This window comes from Colletotrichum fructicola, assembly GCF_000319635.2.
Source record: "Colletotrichum fructicola Nara gc5 chromosome Unknown KSG_Nara_v1_contig01, whole genome shotgun sequence".
Lineage (NCBI taxonomy): Eukaryota > Fungi > Ascomycota > Sordariomycetes > Glomerellales > Glomerellaceae > Colletotrichum > Colletotrichum fructicola.
Genome location: NW_027094051.1, coordinates 855,987 through 879,411, shown reverse-complemented (window position 1 = coordinate 879,411; position 23,425 = coordinate 855,987). Strand labels below are relative to the sequence as shown.

At 54.0% G+C, this 23,425-nt stretch overlaps 6 protein-coding genes across 6 annotated transcripts; 4 read left to right on the top strand and 2 right to left on the bottom strand.

Moving 5' to 3' along the window:
* Positions 1-848: 848 nt before the first annotated feature.
* On the top strand, positions 849-3,215 carry CGGC5_v000263 (uncharacterized protein; the record flags this gene model as incomplete). Its single annotated transcript, XM_032036827.2, has 4 exons — positions 849-857; positions 1,329-1,493; positions 1,584-1,604; positions 1,677-3,215. 4 exons carry the CDS (start codon positions 849-851, stop codon positions 3,213-3,215), a joined length of 1,734 nt encoding a protein of 577 aa, XP_031884161.2.
* Positions 3,216-5,563: 2,348 nt separating this feature from the next.
* On the top strand, positions 5,564-6,757 carry ERG6-1 (Sterol 24-C-methyltransferase; the record flags this gene model as incomplete). Its single annotated transcript, XM_032036826.1, has 1 exon — positions 5,564-6,757. One exon carries the CDS (start codon positions 5,564-5,566, stop codon positions 6,755-6,757), a length of 1,194 nt encoding a protein of 397 aa, XP_031884119.1.
* A 3,577-nt stretch (positions 6,758-10,334) lies between these two features.
* Positions 10,335-14,734, top strand: CGGC5_v000261 (ABC transporter 1; the record flags this gene model as incomplete). The annotated part of the gene is made up of 3 exons (XM_032036825.1): positions 10,335-10,424; positions 10,667-11,594; positions 11,691-14,734. 3 exons carry the CDS (start codon positions 10,335-10,337, stop codon positions 14,732-14,734), a joined length of 4,062 nt encoding a protein of 1,353 aa, XP_031884104.1.
* Positions 14,735-15,053: 319 nt separating this feature from the next.
* Positions 15,054-16,083, bottom strand: CGGC5_v000260 (uncharacterized protein; the record flags this gene model as incomplete). Its single annotated transcript, XM_032036824.1, has 2 exons — positions 15,054-15,611; positions 15,739-16,083. 2 exons carry the CDS (start codon positions 16,081-16,083, stop codon positions 15,054-15,056), a joined length of 903 nt encoding a protein of 300 aa, XP_031884106.1.
* A 789-nt stretch (positions 16,084-16,872) lies between these two features.
* Positions 16,873-18,537, top strand: pvaA (Polyvinylalcohol dehydrogenase; the record flags this gene model as incomplete). Its single annotated transcript, XM_032036823.1, has 1 exon — positions 16,873-18,537. One exon carries the CDS (start codon positions 16,873-16,875, stop codon positions 18,535-18,537), a length of 1,665 nt encoding a protein of 554 aa, XP_031884157.1.
* A 3,322-nt stretch (positions 18,538-21,859) lies between these two features.
* Positions 21,860-22,994, bottom strand: CGGC5_v000258 (uncharacterized protein; the record flags this gene model as incomplete). Its single annotated transcript, XM_032036817.1, has 3 exons — positions 21,860-22,035; positions 22,091-22,749; positions 22,804-22,994. The coding sequence occupies 3 exons, from the start codon at positions 22,992-22,994 to the stop codon at positions 21,860-21,862; spliced, it is 1,026 nt and encodes a 341-aa protein (XP_031884198.1).
* Positions 22,995-23,425: the final 431 nt, after the last annotated feature.

The window sequence follows — 23,425 nt, the reverse complement described above, 5'->3', positions numbered from 1 at the left end:
GATGTAAGACGCAACGGTTATTCATAATTGAATCTTGCGAGGTAGTTGCGCACGCATCGACCCGGTGGCTATATTCTCTTCCGCCGGCGTTCGTCCCAGGCGTCTGGCTGGTTGAAATCCAGTCGACAGTGTGAACAGCCCTAATGCTCTTCAGAGATTGCATGTGAGTCACAGGACGGATTTCCATTCTCATCACATCAAGTAGGCTCATTAACTGTCAGGCATACCCGGAACTATTTACTGCTATATGTTTTGGCCTCATCATAAGCAAGCTTTACTATATTAGAAGATGGTCATGGTCATGTCTGATTAAGAAACATGGCTCGCTCGGCGTTCAGTCGCTGATCCAAATCGGAATTCATGTTGCGTAATCGGAGAGCGGACAGAGCTAAGCATGTTGACTGCCAATTTTCGGAGTGAGGAGAACTTGCAAGAAATATCGGAGTTCGTCGGAGACTTGACCACAACACACCGTCCACCTATCGTAAGCCATGACGGAGGTTCAGTTTGTCCGCCGTACAGCGCTCTTCCCATTTAAAAACATGGCAACGGATATATCTTGACTCCATGAGCTCATAGAGCTCCCAATTTGTCATATTTGTTGTCTGCCAAGCTTCTGTCCCCGTCTCTGGAGAAGGGCTGCCATGCCATATCCGGAACTTGGGCTGGTTATGGGAGGAACTTACAATCTTATTGGAACGATTCTAAATTATGTCTCTTTCCTCGCTGGAGTCTTGTATTTTTGCGTCAGACACGAAACGACGGAATCTTTTTCATTTATTCACAGCACAATCGACGTTCCCAAAAAAGGTGTTTCGGCCACCTTCATGGGGCCTGCGGGGCCCGTTATGTCACAGGTAGCTTTCCGAAGACCATAACCTCCTTGGATCAAAGAGTTTCTGTGCATGAAGTGGACGGGAAACGTGTGATTCCGAACCCATATGGATCAAGCCCGTCGAAGGTTACGCCGACGGGTTTCCAATCAATCCACATTTCTATCTCAGGACGCTTAAAAGATCGCTTTGTGTCAACGCACGGAATCTCCCAACAAGTATACTGATCCATGAACAAGTAACCCTACGCCAATTCCCTATACAATTTCCAATACTTCCGGAACATGAATTCGAGATTTTGGACTTTCCCGGGCTCCGCGCCGAAAGGTGGGTCTCCGGAGACCGTTGCGGGTCTCGGTGGACACCGGATGTCGGCGGATGTCGGATCGCTTATCTAATCGGCAGCCGACCATGATTTATGAAGGAAGCCCGCATGAACCGGCAACACGCCCAACTGCAGTCATCTGAAGCACACCCATTGACCGAGAACCCTAGATCGGTTTTTATCTATCTCTACTCGACGTCTATTTCAACCAGAAGCCATTCAAAGAACGCAATCCCAACTTTGAAACCAACCGCTCAGCGTGTGGCGAAATTGAGTTCAATATTCGCGGCAGGCAGCAGCGTCAGTTGATAAGCCACGTGACTTTGTCATCCCATGTATGTTTGTTGTCTCTTTGATCCTTCACCGAAACTTGCCAAAATATCATATACTTAAGATTCCGAGTTCTTTTTAACGCATTTCTCAAGCTTCGAAATCTAGTGCCCCAAGTATCTGGAAATTGACTTGGGAACACGTCTCCAGAATCCACACATGCCCCCGCCTTCGCTTCTCAAGATCAGGTCATTCTCAACACGGACCTTGTCAACCACTACGTCAAGATGACTGCACTCCTCGACCTCCCAGCCGAGATCCTTATCCAGATCGTCAGTCTGCTCTGCCCCCACTGTATTGTCATAAGCCGAAACTTGGGACAATGCACCTGCCAGGAAGAGCGGCGTAAAGACGGCAAGCGGTTCACCGCATCGGACCTCCTCCGTCTGGACTTGGCGAGACTATCGCGAGCCTGCCGCGCTCTTCGAGACATTGCACAACCAGTGCTCTATCACAGCCCGAAGCCTGTTGTCGGCTATGAGCTTCTACTCGCGCGCACCCTCGCCAAACGACGTGACCTCGCCCACCACGTCAAGGAGCTCCACCTCGGAAGATGGAGCGTCTACGAAAAAGACGTGACGCCAGAGCTACAGGACCTTTTCAACGGGATCATCGTCCAAGTAGGCGTTCCTCCAAGTCTTTTGGGAGAAACAAGCAACGAATGGCCCAAAGATTGGTTCCTGAATGGCGCCGAGAACAAGAATCCCTACGTGGGCTTCATCCCAGACATCACCAAAGGCAGCGATGCTAGCGAGTTCTTCAACAACCGTGTGCGCGTTGTCGACGCACTAATGGTCACCCTCGTATCTAACGTCGAGCACATCCACCTGCTGCCCCTTTCCGTTCCCAGCTTCCCGTTCTGTGCTCCGGGTTCTCTGCCGCGGTTGACAGACCTCACGTTTCAGGTGTCAAACCAGGGAGAAGGTAGCAGCATCGACTGTGTAAAAGGCATTCTTGATGCCGCGCCGGCGTTGGAGCGGATCCGGGGTCTGGGCATCAACGGCATGTCCACGGCGGTGACGCATCCGAACCTGAAAAGCCTCGATCTCAACAACAGCGCACTTGGCGCGACGCACCTTCAAGCCATCATGAACGGGTTTCCTAAGCTGGAGGTGTTCGGGTACGAGGTCGACACGCACATCGACGTCGGAAGCCCCGACGAGCGCGACGCCATCCCGAGAGAGATTGGCGAAGCCCTACTCATCCGCAAAGACACTCTCAAGGACGTGGATCTCGACCTGGCCCGCTCGTCGATGTACAGACACAACTCGCGACTATCGCCGGAAGACGCGATGCCCAGCCTGAATGAGATGGAGATGCTGGAGGAGCTCGCGATTGACCGGGAGGCCATCTTTGTGACGAGAGACATGATGCCCGAGGCGTTGTGGGTTCAGATTGACGAGGATGGGATCGGGAACATGGTCGAGGGCGGGGAAGTAGACAATGAGATTGACGAGATGCTGCAAGCTCTGATGGACCCCGATGACAGGAGGAGGAAAAAAGACTTGATTGTTGACTTTTTGCCGCCGTCGATTCGGTCCTTCAAGCTGTACGACCGGCACGGGAAGCTCTTCCCGGATTTGATCAAACTTGCAACGGAGACGCCCGAGAAATTTCCCAACTTGAAGAAGGTCAGGTTCTGGGGCTTTAATGAGGACCAACGTATGGCTTTGAGGGGATCATTTAGAAGGGCTGGAGTGAAGTGCTTCCATGGAGGGTACTTGTAAGATTACTCAGCAGCAAAGAAAATGTATGAGGACGTGTTTTCCATGAAGCTGGATTAAAACCAATTGCCATGAGGAAACGCTGCGACCCAAAAGGCTGGAACGACCTGAAGATAAGATTACCTCGGGGCTTTTCTTGGTAGTCGTGAATAGCAGTTTCGACGTTGCAGATCTCGTTATTGCTTCATGCCCGCGCCTTGTTCTTGAAACATGGAATACCTGCCTGTTGTGAGCTTTTGTCATACTCCTTGATAACGCGGACTTTGATAATACTTGTAGAAGAAGCTAGTTCAACACACCTGGTAAACAAGGAGAAAATAATGTAGTAATTGAAGTTGGAACTTACATGAGTTTTCTTTGCGTTATTGATCCAATGCGGACTCACCAACGCGACGGAATAACATTTCATCGTTACTACAATAATTAAGTGAGAATAAGCATCATTATGATAGCCATCAAATCCGGCACACAATGCTTGTTAGTGTACACACATGTCTTCTTGAAGCTGGTAATAGTCGAGGGAACTTGTACTTTCTAGGTCACCCACTGAGATGTTTTCATAATGGATCATGGGTTTGGAGCATAGCTGAGAAGGTTGTGCCGTTGAATGATGTGAACACAGCAAACCACGCGATTGGACGCACAACCTCTCAACTGGTTTGTGGTGTGATCAAGGTTGCGCGCCCTCAACCGTAATACCTCGCAGGTTGAAGAGCTAGATTGTTCTGAGCGACACACCAAGCCGTTGCACAGGCAGCAAACATGCCACACCGACATGAGAATCTCGTTTGAGATTTCTTTTTCGCAGACAATTGAATCACAAGCTTCACTTAGTGATTGCTTACTTCATCAGCAATCCGTACTAGCATCACCTTGTAGTGTTGAGCTAGTGATGCACGACACCGAGACATCCGGCAAGGGACCCTCAACAAACACGTTCATCTCATCGGAACACACTCCGTCACGGGCACAGCCACCAGCCGTACACAACACGGCAGAACTACGGCAAAAGCAAGGCACAATGAATCATCGCTGAGATTACCATGTCTCCAAATCCCAACACAAGCTGAGACACACGAGGGACCGACCGGTAGTCACACGCGGACCGGCCCAGGCCCGCCCCGAGAGGGTTGGTTGGCATCTATGGAGCCAAGCAATCAAATCGATCGAGACCACCACCACACCACCCAAAAGAATTTAAGAAATGAGGCGAAGTGCGGATCATTCAAGATAGAAATAAAAGCTTGTTTCACAAACCTCCATCGAGCCATTCATCGTGCCCGTATTCGCAACATCCGCCCATCTGTGAAGCCAGCCAGCCACGAGACGACGTAACCACATCCGCTGAGCCACCCATCGCGAAACACAAGCGGCCGCCTTGACCACACCCAGCCCGTGGTTTGTTACTGATTTGCTCACCCTCCATTTCAGCCCTACCTGCCCGGTTTGTTCAACATTACATGAGTGCTTGCATCTGACATGTCAAAAATTGCCAATAAAACTGGGGGGAGGACGAGGACTGGGATGCTGAAAAGGTGGGAAAAGGGCCAGGCCCGGCAGTAAGACGGGGGTCAAAACACCACCGCCAGAGCGCCACAATGACGCAAAGTCCACGGAACACACGCGTTGCCAAAGGAGGGCAACACCGTCGAAACAGCGAAGGCGGCACCAAGGCCCCCGACCGGCGAAAGTGCAAACGCGACCGATGAAATGTAACCCTCACCGCCGGCCATCGGTTCGCCTCCCTTTTGGCTGTGGCCGCAAACTGACAGACACGAGCGAAAGCTGGCTGCTGCACCCCCAAAGTGACTCACACGCCACATAGCCAGCCCCCCGTCCTCTCTTCTCTTCCCGGAGTCCGTCCTGGCCGATTTCTGACGAAGAGGTCGGGGGAGAAATTGCAGTGAGTCCATGTGCCAAAGAGATTGCCCAACCCCTTAGCTGATGATGGGCTGGCATTAGCTCCAGCGCCGGACGGTCCTTTCCAATGGTCTGGTGATTTGCTTGTAAGGTCCGCTCGGAACTACCGGACGTCACTCCGTAGGTACCGAACGTCACGAGAGATTAGAAAGCAATCCGGTTTGCGGCTCCGTCAGATCTTGCTTTTTTTACGCTGATCATTGCAAACACATGCTGATTTAAAATAATCCAAGATCCCCATCACCTGTTTACTATCTTGCTCTTCTGTTCCCCAGGATGCACACCGTGATACCCAGTTTGACCTTCATTGATACTCGCGCCTCTTCTACATCCCACGCCTTCCGACTGACACCGCTCTCTCATCACCTCCCCTCCCCATCCCCCTTGAATCCCTTACAAATCAAATCATACCACTAGACAGACCGCCCGCAATGTCAGCAGCAGCAGAAACGATCGCGCCAGCGCCAGCGCAACCGCCCACCGCTGATGTCACCGACACGCCCCGGAGCAGCTCGACATCGTCCGATGACGTCTCGACCCTGAAGCCCGCCGCCCAGACATCGTGGAAAAAGAATAAGAATGGCCTGCAACACGCGGCAATCAACCGCACTGCGTCGCCGAAGCGCTCAAAAACATTCTGGAAGTCATTCAAGTACCTGCTGGATCTCACGCCGAAGCAGGTGGACGACTTCATGGCGTCCTACGTCATCTACAGCCTCGACTGGGCCGACGAGCGCCAGATGATCGAGACCCTGGGCCCGGACTACCGCCAGAAGGTCGGCGATTGCTTACAGTCGTACTACGGCGTGTTGAACCACCTGTGTGCGCTCGGCGACGTGGAGAAGATGTACATCCCGCCGCTGATGGACAAGAAAGCCTCCGTGCTGGACAACCAAATGCTGTACGAGGAGTCAATCGCCCGGGACATCGGCCTCAAGCCAGGCGACAAGGTTCTTGACCTCGGCTGCGGCAGAGGCCGCGTCGCGGCGCACATGGCCGTCGTCAGCGGCGCCAAGGTAACCGGTCTCAATATTGACCCGAACCAGGTCGCGCAGGCGAAGGAGTTCAATGAGCAGGTGGGCCTGGAGAACAGCTTCACGATCCAAGATATGAACGAGCTGCCTCTCCCCTTCGAGGACAACACTTTCGACGCGTTCTACCAGATCCAGGCGCTGAGCCTGTGCAAAGACCTGCCGCGGCTGTTCGCCGAGCTGCGCCGCGTGCTGAAGCCCGGCGCCAAGATCTCGCTGCTGGACTGGGTTAGCCTGCCGGCGTATGACCCCACCAACGCCGAGCACGCGGAGCTGATGCGGCGGACGAAGCCTCTCATCGGCGCGGTGGGGACGCCGACCCCGCAGACTTTCGAGAAGGCGCTGGCGGATGCTGGCTTCACGGTGCTCCGCTCGGACAACGCGAGTATTGACGGCGTGCAGGCGCCGCTGATTGACAAGGCGGATGTGTACTTCCGGAGTCTGCGGCAGGTCATCCTGGGGCTGGTCAAGGTGAGGCTGCTGCCGCCGCATTTCAAGACGCTCATCAACCGGCTGTGTCTGGACGGGCAGGCGTTTGTAAAGATGGATACCATGAGGCTTGTGTCGACGAGCTATCGCATTATTGCGCAGTAGAATTAGACGGCCTTTTCATGATGGAGCATGGTAGTTGTTATAAGACTTTCGAGTTCGTTGGAGATACGCATCCGCTGTTGCACGGCGAGAGCATTTTTGGGCGCTTTTGGTAGGATACCTCGGGTTTACTACGCTATTTCAGTTTTAGAGCACGATGTAAATAATGCATCACCGGAAATATCATAATGAATAATTTCAAGAATTCATGGGACATTTACAAATAACTGTGCCATGAATTCAGGACTCCTGTAGCTGCCGTGGCACGGCTGGGGAATATTCCGCCGTTTCACCTCAGCCGAAAAGTCAATTAGCATTCGATGAGTTGACAAGTACCGCAGGCATCCTTAAGCAGCGACTTAGGAAAGAAAGCTTGTTGATGTTCTCATTTGGAGTTATCTTTACGATGCCCTAGGTCCATGCGAATCAGTGGACAATTGGCAGTTAACTCAGTCCAACCAGTATCATGAGAAGCTCACTCCTCTACAATATGACACAGAAAGCTTCTTGAACTATGACCTACATTTGCGGAAATTCTTGTGAAGACCACGACCATTTCATGACTCATAACGCTCATCATAACGCCAAACCCGACAAGAATTATCTTCCTTGGAACATATTCAGTTGGCAGCAAGCAATTCTTAGTTCTTCGCTTCTATTAAGTCTTAGTTCTTCGCTTCTATTTAATGGTGAAGAGCTGCGCTAGCTGTTCATCACAAGTTTGTTATGGATGCATAATTAGGAAAGGCGAGGAACTTTGTTCTCCTGAGCACTTCCAATTCATGTTGCTATAAGAGCCGGTACAGCTGTAGTCAGGGATGCTATCGGCACTTAAGATGTCTTTAGAGCTCGTCTTCAAGTGCGACGGTCTGTATAATGGCATTGAACTCAGCTCTGCGTATTTTCGAAAGTTGGCAACAGATGAAAGGGCCAGCTTCATCTCCGGGGTGTCGCAGAGCTCAGCAGTCATCGTCGCTGGGTATAGGTACTTAGTCGTGAGCTGTATCCGTACAAGTGTTAAGAGCTCAACAGCTACCTTAAGAAAAGGTAGATCTCTGTTGGCAAGCTGACTTGTGGGGATACCAGCTGTACCGACACAAAGTTGGGATTCTTCAGTCACGTCGTGAATTGCTCTGAATAGACACTCAGTCTACAAATAAATGCTCCCCTGCATTAATCCCTTTGGAAGACTCTTATCACAGGCGGAGACTTTGGCCTGGGACCTGCCATTCGACGGCAGGGACTGTAACTAGATGCCAGGGTTAAGGTAATGCCACAGCACCAGCCTCATGTAGTTTTGTGCACGTTCATTTCCAAAGACACTTCATGTTCCCCCTTACAAGACCGTTTCGACGCTACATATACCCGGCTTACTCGCGACAAGCTAACACCAACACTTACCCATAGCTAGTCTCAAGGTTGCCTATGGCCTATGTTCCTTATCGAACCATAGTGGGTTCGCAGTCACTGCAGCCAAGACCACACGGCATGTGGCCGCAACGATAGAAGCGATCACTCTAATTCAGCCCGCCTGACAGGGTCCAGCTCCCCAGGAGCATGTTGCATCGATCTAGAACCACGGTGTCGGGGCGAACGCGTCGGGGGTCATGTGTCGTCGCCGACGCCTCGTCGAGAAGGTACATGATATGATAAGATTGATAAGATCAATAAAGTCTGGAGCTCATAACTCAGCCTCCTCAACCCCTTCTCTCCTTTTCTATGAAAAAAGGAGTTCGGAGAAAGGGTCGATTCATTTCGGCTGTACCGTTTGACAGGTCACGCTGCGCCAGGATTGACGCCATATTTAGTAAGACCTGGGTCCACCGTGAACTCGGACTGCGAACGTGGCCTTCAGCCCTCTTGTTCGGCGATCGAGCCGGTCGGTCATGAAGAGCCGAAGCCGTGTGGGCTTTTAAGAAGTGCTGCAGAAGGAAGTGCGAAATTGCTTCGAGAATGATGCGAAGCTTGGAAGCTTGCAAGCTAAGCTGGCTCCCGGCTCCGGAGACCGGACGGGATGCAATGCCAGCTGGGAAAAGCACGATCCCTGTCATTTCCCGCTCCCTGTTTGCAGTGAGTCGTGGCTTGGCTTTTTTTTCTCTCAAAAGCGCGGATCAATCCGCCGCGGCCGTTGAATTTTGTGCGGGAATCGCTTTTCGGTTTGTGGTCCCCCGGGCGCTAGCTACCCCCCATCGGATGCAACAGTGTGGCGACCCGAGGAATAGAAATTCAAATCATGAACAATCGGGGCCCGTATGCATCGCTCGCCACTCTCCCGTTCACTGTGAGAAGAATTGTGCATCTTTGCGGCATATGGGTGAGACTGGTGAAGGAGCCGGCAATGCAACATAAGCTCCAGTCCATACGGGCCTTAGCTCTCTCTTGTGCAACCATTCAATCCCTCCCCTACCGAGCCCAGTTTAGGAAGTTGGAATTAGCGAGGGGGCAACGGGGGGAGGGACCGGTTGTGGAGGGGGGCAGATCGATTCTTGTAGTCATGACAGAAGAGGGCTTGCGTTGTCCGTACGTAAACAATGGGGTAGGCCAGCCACAAGCCGATCCCTGTAAGCGTGTTTTCCTAGCTCCGCGCGACCGTCACTTTTTAGTTTGCTATCTTTGCTATCAGATCCCAACCGAGGGAAGAACATCAACAGAGGGGGAGGGGGGCCGCTCCGATCCGAGCCTCCTCCTGACCAAAGACAACTCGACAAGCAAGCCAACAGTTCTTCTCGTCCTCGGCATCCCACATCCACATCCTCGCGTTCATGGAGCAGCATGCGGCCCAGGGTTTACGCATTGTCAAGGGAACATGGCTGCGCAACGCCGAGGCATGGGTTCCGCATAGAAAGCCCACCAACGCCAAATTAAACGGGCTAGCGACATTTGCTAGCGTCATATCTAATCAATCAGATCATCTTATCTGATCACACCCTTCACCACATGCTCGCTCATGACTGGCCAAAGCCCCCCTTGTCCGGCCCATTCCCAAGTGCTCCATTGCAAAATTCTTCCACCTCTGCAGCGGAGAACGGTACGCAGTAAGGAAAAAGGGACACCAGAAAGACACCCTGATCGTCGTGCTGCTGGTAGTGGTGCCCCAATGCCACCTCCTAGAAAGAAAAAAACAGACAGTACATGGTAGAAGAGAGGAGAGAGGCGCACAGCAAAAAGACCGGCGTGCCCATATGTACGCTTCTCTTTTGGGCACCCATATCCGCAGCAGGCCAAGCACCGGAATCGGCCACCACATCGCTTCTTCCCTGAGCTGCAGTCCCTCTTTGGTTCGCATGTGCCCTTGTCAAGCCGGTTGATTTTTTTCTCCACGCGAGGAAAGGGAACGAAGGCGCAAAAAGTGCCAAGAGGGAAAAAGAGAGACGCCGGCTCATCTTGCCATTCCGAACCTTTTCAAGGTTGCCTTCTTCACTCTTTCCAACCTCTTTCACTCTTTTCCTCTCTCTTCTTCCCCTCCCCTCCCCCTCCCTCTTTGCCGCTGCCCTGGTGCTGGAATCGTCCGACGGACCCCCCCAGCAAGAGAGGATAAGATCTGATCTGATAAGGAATCCTACAGACAGACCGACCCAACATGGCGGTAGCTGAGAAGCAGGAGCCGCCCCCCGAGCAGACCGCTCCCTCGGTCGAGGAGCCCAAGAAGCTGACGGAGGCAGAGATGCCGGTTAGTCTTTCCCAACCGCTGCGGTTGTTGTCGCTGTTTTGAGTTGAGCTGCATGCAATTGAGCTTTTGACTGCGTGCTGCGGTCGGCCCGTCCCGCAATCTCTCAACACCAAAAAAAGATCTTATCGGGCGGCATCATCGCCGCAGCATCATGTCTCATGACGCAGCTCTCAACCCCAAAACTCAAACACAACAGCCCTCATTCTCATCAACTCATACGTGACTAACAAATCAATGCGCAGTGGCACAAGCAAATATTCGTCTACTTCCGCCTGCTCTTCGCCGCCGACCCGACATGGCTCGACGTCTTCCTCATCATCTTCGCCTCCCTCACCGCCATCGCGGCGGGCGTGCCGTTCCCCCTCATGGGCGTCCTCTTCGGCCAGCTCGTTGACAACATGAACTCCGCCACCTGCGCCGCCGAGGACGGCGTCGACGCCTTCGCCTACGAGTCCGCCATCAACGACAAGGTCGTCAAGACCGTCGCCGTCGGCTGCGCCGCACTCATCCTCATCTACAGCTACATCCTCGCCTGGAGCATCATCAGCCAGCGCCTCGCCCAGCGCATGCGCACAAAGTACGTGTCTTCGCTGCTCAAGCAGCCGCCGTCCTTCTTCGACAAGCGCGCCGCCGCCGGTGAGGTCTCGAGCAGGCTGCACGGCGACATCACCGCCATCCAGTCCGGCACCTCCGAGAAGGTCGGCATCATCCTGGCGTCGCTGAGCTTCTTCGTCACGGTCTTTATCATCGCCTTCACGAAGCAGCCCAAGCTCGCCGGCATGTTGGTGTCCATGTTCCCGGCCTTCCTGTTGTCGTCCTTCCTCGGAGGCAGCTACATCACAAAGTACTCCGGCATCATGACCCAGGCCGCGGCCTCTGCGTCATCAATCGCGTCCGAGGCGCTCTCGCACGTATCCGTTATCCAGGCTTTCGGCGCCGGCCCACGTCTCGAGGCCAAGTTCGCCGACCACATGATTGACGCCCGCAAGGCCGGTATCAAGAAGGCCTCCGTCGCCGCCGTGCAGGCCGGTCTTCTCTACTTCATCGCCTACGCCGGCAACGCCCTTGCCTTCTGGCAGGGTTCTATCAAAATCGCCGACTCCGTGGCTGGTCGCGGCAACGGTGCCACCGTTGGTGAGATCTACGCCGTTGTCTACCTTCTCGTTGACGGTAAGTTACTATTTCCCCCGAATATGCCGTATGAATGGCGGCAATATCCCTCTCTCTGTGTGTGGGCATCGTGCTAATTGCTCATCTCATTTCCAGCCTGCATCATGCTTGGCTCCATCGCCCCTATCCTCCCCGTCCTCGGCGGAGCCGCAGCCGCGTACAAGCGTCTCATGGAGGACATTGAGGCTCCCTCGGAGATCGACGGCACCTCGGACGAAGGCAAGATCCTCCCCCTGAACGACCCCAAGGGCATCACCCTGCAGAACGTCACCTTCGAGTACCCCTCGCGCCCCGGCCAGCCCGTCCTCCGCAACGTCAGCGTCGACTTCCCCGCCGGCAAGTACACGGCCGTCGTCGGTCTCTCTGGCAGCGGAAAGTCCACCATCGCGGCGCTCATCGCCCGTCTCCAGGACCCCAACGAGGGCGCGATCCTCCTCAATGGCACCGACATCCGCGAGCTCAACGTCCGCAGCCTCCGCAGCTTCATCAGCTTCGTCCAGCAGGAGCCTTCCCTCCTCGACCGCTCCATTTTGGAAAACATTGCCCTTGGTCTCATCAACTCGCCCCAGGAAGCTCACCAACACCTCAAGCCCTTCCTCAACGGACACCAGCTCGCCGAGATTGCCTCCAAGGGTAAGGATGCGCTCACTTCCATCGACGGCTATGGACCCGAAGTCCGCGAGATTGTGCAACTGGTCCGCCAGGCCGCCGAGCAGGCCGACGCCGCCACCTTCATCAACCGCCTCGACGACGGCTACGGCACCATGGCCGGCCCCAGCGGTTCTCTCGTCTCTGGTGGCCAACGCCAGCGCATCGCCCTTGCCCGTGCCCTGATCCGCGACCCCAAGATCCTCGTCCTCGACGAGGCCACCTCCGCCCTTGACTCTGCCAGTGAGAAGCGCATCCAGCGCGCCGTCGAGCAGGCCGCCACCGAGAACCGCACCATCGTCTCCATTGCCCACCGTCTCTCCACTATTCGCAACGCCGACAACATCGTCGTCATGGAAGCCGGCGAGGTCGTCGAGCAGGGCAGCTACACTGAGCTCATGGCCCGCGAGGACGGCGCCTTCGCGCGCATGGCTAGACTTCAGACTCTCGGTACCACTGACCGCGCCCCCAGTGCCGGCTCTGTTTCTGGCGACTCCCTGGATGCTTCCACCCTCAAGACCGACCACGTCATTAACGAGAAGGCCGAGGTTGACGCCGACGAGCCCACCGAGAAGGCCGCCCTCAAGAAGGAGAAGAGCAGCAGCGAGGGCGAGGAGAAGAAGGAGGACGATGCCGGCGTCGGCGAGCCCAAGCCCTACAGCGCCGTCATCAAGGGCCTTGCTCACCTTGTCAAGCCCTCGTACGCCTGGTTGATCGTCGCCATGATTGCCGCCACCATCGTCGGGTGTACCTTCACCGGATCTGGTCTCATCTTCGGTTTCACCGTCGGTGCTCTGAACCCCTGTGCCAGCACCTACGATCGCATCCTCTCCATGGGCCGCTTCTTCTCTGGTCTCCTCTTCGGTCTTGCCTGCATCGAGTTCTTCGCCAACTTCTTCGCCTGGTCCTGCTTCGGTGTCGTCGCCGAGAAGCTCCTCTACTCCGTCCGCGTTCTGTCCTTCCGCTCCCTCATGGACCAGGACGTCCAGTGGCACCAGTCTGAAGGCCGTAGCCCCTCTGGTCTCCTCACCATCATCACCAAGGACAGCGCCGCCATCGGTGGCTTCTCCGGTTCGACCATCGGAACCGTGTTCGCTATCTGCGTGAACGTTCTCGTGGCCGTCATCCTTTCCCACATCATCGCCTGGAAGATCGCCATCGTCTGCCTGGTCACGATCCCCATCCTCCTCGGATCTGGCTTCATGCAACTGCGCATGTTGGCCCGCTACGAGGAGCGCCACTCCGCCGCCTTCTCGACCGCCACCTCCGTCGCCACCGAGGCCGTCCAGTCCATCAAGACCGTCGCCGCCCTCTCCCTCGAGAAGGAGGTCATGAGCTCCTACAACCGCCTGCTCCTCCCGCCCCAGAAGCAAATGGTCCGCGCCTCCGCCACCACCAACATCTTCCTGGCCATCTCCAACGTCACCGGCACCTTCGTCAACGCGCTCGCCAACTGGTGGGGATCCCAGCTCATCATGAAGGGCGAATACACCCAGACCCAGTTCCTCATCATCCTCGTCGCCATGCTCATCAGCGCCCAGCTCTGGGGCACCATGTTCGCCCTCGCCCCCGAGTTCTCCCGCGCCCGCAGCGCCATCTCCCGCATCATGAACGTCATCAACCTCGGCAAGAACGACGACCTCTCCAAGACCGGATCCCAGCCCAAGCAGGTCCTCGGCGACCCCAACACCCAGGCCGACCCCGAGGCCACCGGCGAGTCTAAGGCCAAGCTTCCGCGTCCCAACGCCGGCGGTGTCAAGGTCACCTTCAAGAACGTCTCCTTCTCCTACCCCTCGCGTCCCGACGTCAACATCCTCGACAACGTCTCCCTCACCCTCCAGCCCGGCACCTTCTGCGGCCTTGTCGGCCCCTCTGGCGCCGGCAAGTCCACCATCATGAACCTCGTCCAGCGCCTCTACTTCCCGACCGCCGGCAGCGTCCTCATCGACGGCCACGACATCGCCAACCTGCCCACCTCCTTCCGCGACACCGTCGCCATTGTCCCCCAGGACCCGACCCTTTTCGACGGCAGCGTCCGCTTCAACGTCAACCTCGGCTCCGCGCCCGACACCGACGCCACCCAGGAGGAAATCGAGGAGGCCTGTAAGCTCGCCAACATCCACGACGTCATCATGGCCCTGCCCGACGGCTACGACACCGAGTGCGGACCCTCCGCGTCCCGTCTGTCCGGTGGTCAGAGGCAGCGCCTCGCCATCGCTCGCGCGCTCGTCCGTAAGCCGCGTCTTCTCCTGCTCGACGAGTCCACCAGTGCTCTCGACGCCGCGTCCGAGGCGGCCCTCCAGGAGGGTCTTGAGCGCGCATCGCGGGGCACGACGGTGTTGGCTATTACTCACCGTCTGCACACCGTGCAGAAGGCCGATGTGATCTTCCTCGTGGAGGGCGGCCAGATTGTGGACAGCGGAAAGCACCAGGAGCTGATGGACAGGAGGGAGAGCTACAGAATCAACGCGATGCAGCAGATGCTGCAGTAGACCAGCAGCATGGGTTGAGAGAAATGACTGTTGAGAGTTTCGATTCGTTAATTGGGAAAGTGGGAGAGAGAAGCAAACGCAACATCACATTGCATGGGACATCTGCATGGGACACCCGGAAGGAAAGGGGGTAGTTCTGATCAAAATTGCATTTTTTGTATAACTCATAATACCTCAACAGCATTGTTCTTGTTTCGATAGTTTCAGCGGCATATAGAAATCTGATTTGAAATGAATTTTGAAGGGCTTGTCTTGAGTGATTGAAGTATTACTCGCGTCTACCAGCAACGACATTAAGAATCTAAACGATATTAAGTGTCTAAAGAACCTCTTGATGGCAAGGTTGACACTTGACCTTCTTCCCCCCTCTGTACTTCTCATCCATAAAAGCCATTAACTCATAGCGGCCTCGGAATCCTCTGTCTTCATCGCCCCTCACAAACGTGATTAACAGATTGCTTCTAACTTTGCTCATCGCCAGCAAGGCATCCATGTCGATCCTCTCGTCCTCCCCCTTGGTGATCGTCACCCTCTTGAGCTTCGGCGCCCACGAAGGGTTCTCGCGCACCTCGTCGAACCAGGCGCCCGTCGCCCTGAGACAGTTGGTGGTGAAGATCTCGAGACGCGTGAGGCTCGGGCAGTGCCGACAAAAGGCAGCAAACGCGGCGTCCCCGGTTTTCGAGGCGTAGGGGAGCTTGAAGGCGCGCAGCGCCGGGCAGGCCTTTGCGAGCCTGATGAGGTCGGCGTCGTCGACGTCCGTGTAGCCGTCATACGGCTCCCTGTAAGGATCCATGAAGACGAGCTCGATGCTCCAGAGTTTCTGGCAGAGGTTGGGGAACATGGAAACGAGGGTGTCGATGTGTCCTCTGGCTTCGAGCTAGCGAGGATTCGTTTGGGTGTACATTTGGAGTTTAGAGTGGAGGCACAGGTCATGATGTGCAAGGTTGGTGTCAGAAGGGGGAGAAACGTACTTTGTGAATTCATATCCAAACCCAAACACTAACTCCCTCGTAGCTGTACCGACCTTGGGCTTCGAGGTCGCATTGAAAGATGTACGAGTTTCCTCCGCTATCGCCGTGGAACATGGCAACCTTCTCACCCTTTTGAGTGAAGCTTTTTTGCGGTCGCTGGAACGAGCCACCTCGCGGCTTCGTCCGCAGAGCTGGATCATCCACATCTTCGTCTTCTGATGATGGCGACGACGAAGGCGGCGCTGGGTCTGGGTTCTTCGGTACAACCTTCGCCGCGCGGGCCAGGGCCTCTTCCTTGTCGATCTTGACGAAGCCGAAGGCCGACAGGGGTCCCCCGAGCTTCGATGGTGTGGATTTCTTTGTGCGGACTGGCGGCATGGTTGTAAGCTTTTTGCTTCGAGAATTATTGTATGATACAGAGGCACAAGGAGGACTGATGGGAGATCCGTAGGATTAAATTCTTTCTGCGCTGGGTACGCAACGAGTGGGTGCCCATTTCAGGGGGCAGGGGTAACGCGCGACGACGCGTCAACTAAATTGATTAGATCGCGTGCGGTTTTTAGGCTTTGTCCGTTCAGCAGCTTTGATTGTCTTTCGATATTGTTTGCTAGACACGTAATCTTACCCACGTGTGGGCAAGCGTAGCCTCATCTGGGGTTTTGAACCCCAACCGTTTGCTTTTTTGCTTCTTATGGTAGCGCTTCCAGGGCTAGCTGGGGACGCCGTTGGAAACGAACACAAGTTACTAAGCCTCCACGAACAGGCTGGTTCTCCGTACAACCAACAGTTCTCCATTGCAAACATATATCATGTACAAAAACAGGGGGAAAAAAGCGTGCTTTATTCTTCAGCTTACCACTGTCTCGGAAGACCCTATTCGGGCAAACTTATGACTGGCGATGAGCATCCCGGCGCCTACATGTCGTGTAACCTGCCGTGCCGAGAGCTTGGCGCGCAGTTGGGAGAATTGTCGGATATCGTCGACATGATGCAGCCTCTATAGTTACATTGCCATCGGTTAGCTTCTCGCAGGCTGCGCAACTCATGATACTCATTTTTACTTCTTTCATAATTCTCATCGATTTCAATTTGGCGCAACTGTCAATCAACCGAAAACCGAATCGTCTTCTACATTACGCGCTACACCAATCTCTTGCTGTTCCCGAGATGACCTCATCTCCATACCGCGTAAAGTTATCCGGGATGCTTGCCGTACTCTTCCGCATCGCTGCGCTTTTGGCCACAGCTCACGCCGCGACGCCGGTGCTCCCCGGTGTCTGGGCCGGCTGGGGCGGGAGCATCCACAATCGGCGGATGGCGGGGCCGGACGCCGTCATTGCTCAGAAGAACATCGGCTCGCTTGTCAAGATATGCGAGCAAAGATACGAACCCGCCGGAGTCAGCGCCTCACCGCTCGTTGTGGATGGGATCGCTTACTATCTGACCTGGACCGGTCTTCTTGTCGCCTTGGACTACAAATCATGTCATGTGCAGTGGACCGCCAACATCACCCAAATGATTCTTGACTTCGCACCTCTGACTGATATCCAACGAGCGTCGGGCGTCAACCCCGTCTCCCGCAGCTCGCCTGTGACCGATGGCGATCACCTCTTTATCGGAACACTCGCGCATGCTCTTGTGCTTGCCATCGACAGGGAGACGGGTTCTCTGGTGAGCCACCTGCAGATTGATGACCACCCGGTCGCCATGATCACACAGTCTCCGACTTGGTATGCAGGCCAATTACTTGTCGGAGCCTCATCGTTCGAAGTGATCAGTGCTTCACTGGCCAACTACAAATGTTGCGACCACGTGGGCAGCATGAACTCAGTTGCTCTCGAGGACGGTATTCTAAAACTACTATGGAAAACCATGATGATGACGCAACCTGAGAATTTCACAGGTGACCCGTTCTCCGGCGCCTCTGTCTGGGGATCCAGCCCCGTCGTCGACACAATTCGCAACTGTGTCTACATCGCCACCGGCAACACGCATTCCGTCCCTGACGAAGTTGCCGCATGCCAGCTCGCCTCCAATCAAAACGGCACCGTTTTACCCGACCCATGTTTACCCCCTGATATCTACCAAGAGTCCGTCCTCGCTCTAGACCTGGTAATCGGCAGCATCAAATGGGTACGGCAACTCGGCGTCCTGGATGCGTGGAACTTGGCATGTGTGCTCAATCCGCGCGGCGCCGAGTGTCCGCCGGTGGTGGGCCTCGACTCGGATTTTGGCATGGGACCGACTCTGGTCCCCGGAGCTGGCGCCAAGACGCCCAATGGCAAAGACTTGATCGTCATTGGACAAAAGAATGGCAACCTTTATGGCATAGATGCTGAATCAGGAGAGGTGCTCTGGCTGACCAAGGCAAGTCCCGCGGGTCTCGAGGGCGGTTTGAGCTGGGGCATTGCTGCGGACCATGTTGCGGTCTATTTCACCGCCATCAACAATGCTCGCACGCCATACGCCCTCGCCAACGGCCAGATTATTCAGAATGCCGCTTTTGGCGCAGCAGCTCTTGCGGACGGCAAGATCCTATGGAAAACGGCGTCGCCTAATGACACGGCCAGCATGATCGCCCCGACGGTTGTCAATGATGTGTTGGTAACAGGCTCAACGGGCAGGACGGGAGAGAACGGGTTTCCTCAAGGGCCCGGGTCATTAGTGCTTTTGGACAAATTAACGGGAAAGATTCTGAGGGAGGAGAAGTTGGCTGACTTCTTCAAGGGCGGCATCGCTGTTGTGCAGAACTATCTCATGTTCGGTACTGGGTACTGGAGTGGACTGCAGCCACCCTTTGCCGGCGGGTTTGAAGTGTGGAGGGTTGAATAATAACTGGGTTGATTAGTTTTCAAACCTTTCTTGGAAGACTCCGTTTGGAAACTCAGTTTCGTGACAGGCCTGTTGGATATGCACTAGTAGCACTACAATCTGTTGTTGCCACGAAGTCTGGGAATGAATGCTGGTCGACATTAATTCCCCCCTCACCTTCAGCGGTCGTTTTACATCCTCAGTCAGCACAGTGTATCGAGCTGTCAACAAATCGTTACTGGCAGGCTGGCGAGGCTCTCTGAACACTGGAAACTTCATGGAAACACTGTTATGCAGAACCAGTACTTCCCGGCATTGTATCTTATCGGCAGCTTTCTGTGTACATGAAGAACCACAAAAAGTACCAGGCATCCCCGTTGTGTAATCCTTTGACCCAATTCTCCCCACCCGCGGTTACCCCGTGGGGAGGAAGTACAAAAAGTGGGATGTTTCTCGCCGCCGGGTTGCGTTCCGTCGGGCATTAGGAGCCGCTTAAGGGCCGCAGTTCGGGTCCTACATCATCAAGAGTTAGGGCTGAAAAGGCGTTGACAGCCTGTGACTGGCTGGTACTTACTCCAGGGCAGCTTCCTCCAGGAGAGGGACCAGAAGAAGCCTCTCTAGCTTCGACTCCGTCCACGGCCTGATTCTTGGTTAGTACTTACGAGGTATGCTTGGTCAACGAAGTTCACTTACGGCCTTGTTAGGCACCGCAGCGGCGAGCGTAGCGAAAAAAAAGATGGCGATTGTCTTGATTTGCATGGTTACTGTGTTGATTGGGTTGAATGGGTTAATGGGACATACCATGTCAGCGTAAGGGGGAAACTGCTCTCAGTTTAAATACTTTTCTACCCAGGCTGCGTCTCGCTTTCAACCGAACCTCTCTGTTCAGCCTAAGACCAGCAAACTTTCTGTCACAGTTGCCGATCACTTAGTTGGGTTTGAATAGTGTGGAGCATGGGGTTGTCGGTTTACCGGTCCAAATCGAAGACCTATAGTCCGCCAAAGTCCGGAACTCTCCGGGCACGCCGAGATACAGAAACACCGGCCTCCTACAACGCGCTTTGTATGATTGCGCCTCCTTTGTCTCTCGGGTTTGCAAATCCGCGATACAGATCTCACACAACATGGGTGGTCCTTGATGTATGGGACAGAGCGTCTGTCTACATGTAGGTTCCATGCGGCCCTGCATGTAGACATAGTAATACCCACAACGTCTTGACGTCATGTCTGCTGATATGTGACATCCGATTTAGCCGCAGCCGCTGATCAGTTTTCCTCTATGGTTTTGGGATACAGTAGTTAGAGGGAAGGAAAAGAAACGGTTCAAGCATTATTGGATAGAAACCAGAGAGTATCCCATCGGCTGCAACGAGACACCGGAAATCAATGTGCAGAGGAGAGGAAATGCATTCAGAAAGGCTACGCGCTTCAGACAATAACATTGAACGTACAGAAATGTTCAACTCTGAAATTGGAGACACCCGGGCTCATGCGGGTAAGTATCTGCAGCGTTGCGCAGCAGCCGATGGGATAGTTTCTCGAATAGTAATCGATGTCCTCAGAAGTTGCCGAAGTTCCAAACTCAAATGTAGCCGTTTATGCTTTGTTATTTTCAGGTTTTAAACGAGCCCATGGCTCAATTCGTGGCCTGGTGGATACGTGGCTCTCGCACTCAATTGAAGTCCGAGACCGAGCGACGGGGCAACCAGCGTGACTGAATCATGCGCAACGCCTATTTGTATTGATCTCAACCAGAATAAAATGAATTTGACAAAAAGTAGGTTGGATGTCATAAGTATGTAGACAACCTACTTCAGATAAGAGCGGCATTGTCACCGTCCCAGAGGCTTGTGAAGAACACCAACCAGCAATGTCTCACCCAGCCTGTCGGCGGACCGAAGAGTTATCATGGCATCCGCAACAAGCTGACCCAAGTCGGCGAATGCAGTTGAAGGAGCTTCGTTAAAACCTAGCTGGTTGACAGTCACATCATCTTTGATTATAGTTGTATCTATCGCGATCTCCATTTTGGTTCAGCAAACGAAGCCAAGCATACAATCAGCGCCTCTGTTAACCACCATCGTGTCTTATGACCCCCTGATTATTCATATTGAGAACTTCTTAACGTCAAGTGAGGTGCAGCACCTTCTGGATCTTGCGTAAGTACCTCCATACACCTCGACGACCCAATCCCGTTCTCTGCCACCTCAAATGCCCTTTCAAATCAGCTGTTGCTAACACGGATTCTCAATGCAGGCAAGAACGCTACCAACCTTCAACTGTAATTGACGACGAGACCGGACGGCATGATAGACTAGCGTCTGGTCGTCGGAGCTCGACAGCTATGTTGCCACGAGGCGACGCCGTCGTGCAGTCCGTGATAACGCGCTCAGCACGTTTCCAAGGATTTGTCTCGGAAGACCAGTTTGAGCAGATACAAGCTACCCGCTACCTCGAAGGTGGCGAGTACGTTCCGCACTACGATACTCTCTCCACTCGCCGGCCTTTGGATCAGGAAGGAGAAGAAGGGGCCGTGAAGAATACTACAAGTCGTTTCGAGAGACTGACAACCATATTTGCCTTTCTAGATGACAGTTGTGGGTCTCACTGTGGCACACAATTTCCTCGCATCGCTATTGACTGGAACTCGGAGGATAAGAGGTGGTGCGAGATAGTTGACTGTCGGGCGAGGACACTTACGTTCCGACCACGAGCAGGAAGTGCCGTGTTCTGGAAGAACCTGCGTGATGATGGCTCGCTTCACGAGGACACTCTTCATGCTGGATTGCCTGTCCAGAAAGGCAGTAAAATTGGACTCAATATTTGGATGAGAGAAAAGCTATCATGGAACGGCCTGATTTGCCTATATCATATCAGTTGCGGGTGGACTACAGCACATATACATATGATAAAAAGTAAACTCAGTTTCCTCCGACGTTTTGTCAACTATTGAATCCGATTTTTGCTATAAGAAAGATGTCAATTTTCTTGAGTAATACGCAGTGGGCTTAAACCCCATTCCCGCCTGACCAATGGTCTACTGGAAGTCTATGGCATTGGCAGACGATATCTCAATCTACTACAGTGAGCCTATTTAGTTCAATCACTCTCCCGATAGCGACTAAGTGCTATGACGAGGCTATCTGCATGTACAGCCAAAGCCCGTAAAATCGAATCAACGTCAAGATAATGAGTGTTGAATCAACACTCAATGCTGGTTATTTCTGTGCGTACCTAGCATGGCTGCTTACTGAAAATGAAGTTATATATGGTAAAAATGATTATCCGTACTGGGTAATATGCAGGCAATGCTATTGGAACAGCTGCTGAACTCCTTAAGACCTCAGAAAATGGCGATGGCATTTGGCGGAGAGCCAACTAAGCATGGAGCGTTCAGAGGTGCAGATGTGAGCATGAAGGAATACCTTCCAGTCTTCTTGCAGTGCGCCGCGAGACGGCTCAGATCCCACAACTCGCCGATGGGCATACCGAAGAAACTCAAGAAGTAGTAGTGCAGAACTTGTCGAACGTATTAGTAGCTTGCACTCAAATACCAGGGAATAGCGGAGCTCACCTAGACCCGAAATACCAGCGACACTACCATCAGAATTCACAGGCGGGAACGCTTCGAAGGAGTTCGAGTCCGCAACGGCAGCAGAGAAATGTTTGTTCCAGAACCACCGGGCTGTCTCTTCGCAGCCGTGGACACCGGACATGGCTGCAATCTTCGATGCGCCGCCCATGTCCTCCGGTTTGATGCTGTCAATGAATTCCGTGGAGCCGAGCCTGATGAGGAAGATATCCCCGTGCTTGAACTCGACACCGTAATGCGCAGCGACCGCCTCGATGTCCTGGACAGTGATGCGGTTGCCGCCAAAAGGGTGATACGGAATTCCCTTCTCCTCTGCGTACGAGACGTAGTCGATCAAGACGCCGCGGCCAACCACGCCGCCTCGGGTATGCCAGTGGTCAATGGTGGGCATCTTGTTCTCCGCCGTGGACTTGGCGGACATGTCTTCTTGAGTTGGATTGAAACCATTGTAGGCAAGGCCGGTCGGTTGGTGGTGCCAGTGGACGAGACTATCCCACTGGCTGCTGTTTTGCGTGTTGAACTCCAGCTCATCGTCCCAGCCGATGGCGTCGCATAGCTTGGAGGACCGGAGGGTGTGGACTTTGTGGACGAGCTTCTTGCGTCCTGGGATCTCGGACTTTGACAAGCCATCCAGGGACCAGCTAGACCGTTGTTAGAATGACCGCGGATCGTTGATAAGTGAGGCGGATGCTTACTTCAGAGAGATGGACACTCCGTCTCGGACCTCCGCCCCGGCTGCTTTGATGACCTCTGGTGTGAGCAAGTTCAGCGTGCCGTAGATATCCTTCTCTCCATTTTTGTCAAAGATTCCCCACGCGCAGCCCTTTGGCATGCCCTCGACTGGTGGCAGACCATCATAGTCGGGGAGGTTGAGTGTAGAGCCCATGATGAATTACGTGATTGGTTCTGGTCGGAGAGGTGTGAGACAAAGGAGGCAGCACCAGGCTGACAGGGGAGGTGATCATCGACTTGCTCAAGCAGCACCTTTTGTACTATTTCGCCAAGTGACGAGTCAAACTTAGAAATTCCAACGACTTCTTTGGTTGATGCAAGTCCATGATATGGGCCCCCCTCACTGGCCTGTTGGTCCTTGAGGGGTAGCGTCGCTGCGGTCTGCAGGGATCCAAGCGCTGGACCGGGGGTTCATCTGTTGATACCTGCAGAAACACGGTGATTTTGAAGTAGCTATTTGTCCGAGGGCGCATTTGTTCTTCCGTGCCGCATCAAGAATCTCCCGGTGGTCATTTGTAGCGTGTTGATAAGGATTTGCCTTCAGAAATTGCCTTGAAGCGACCCGACTGGTTTTACCTGTGGTAC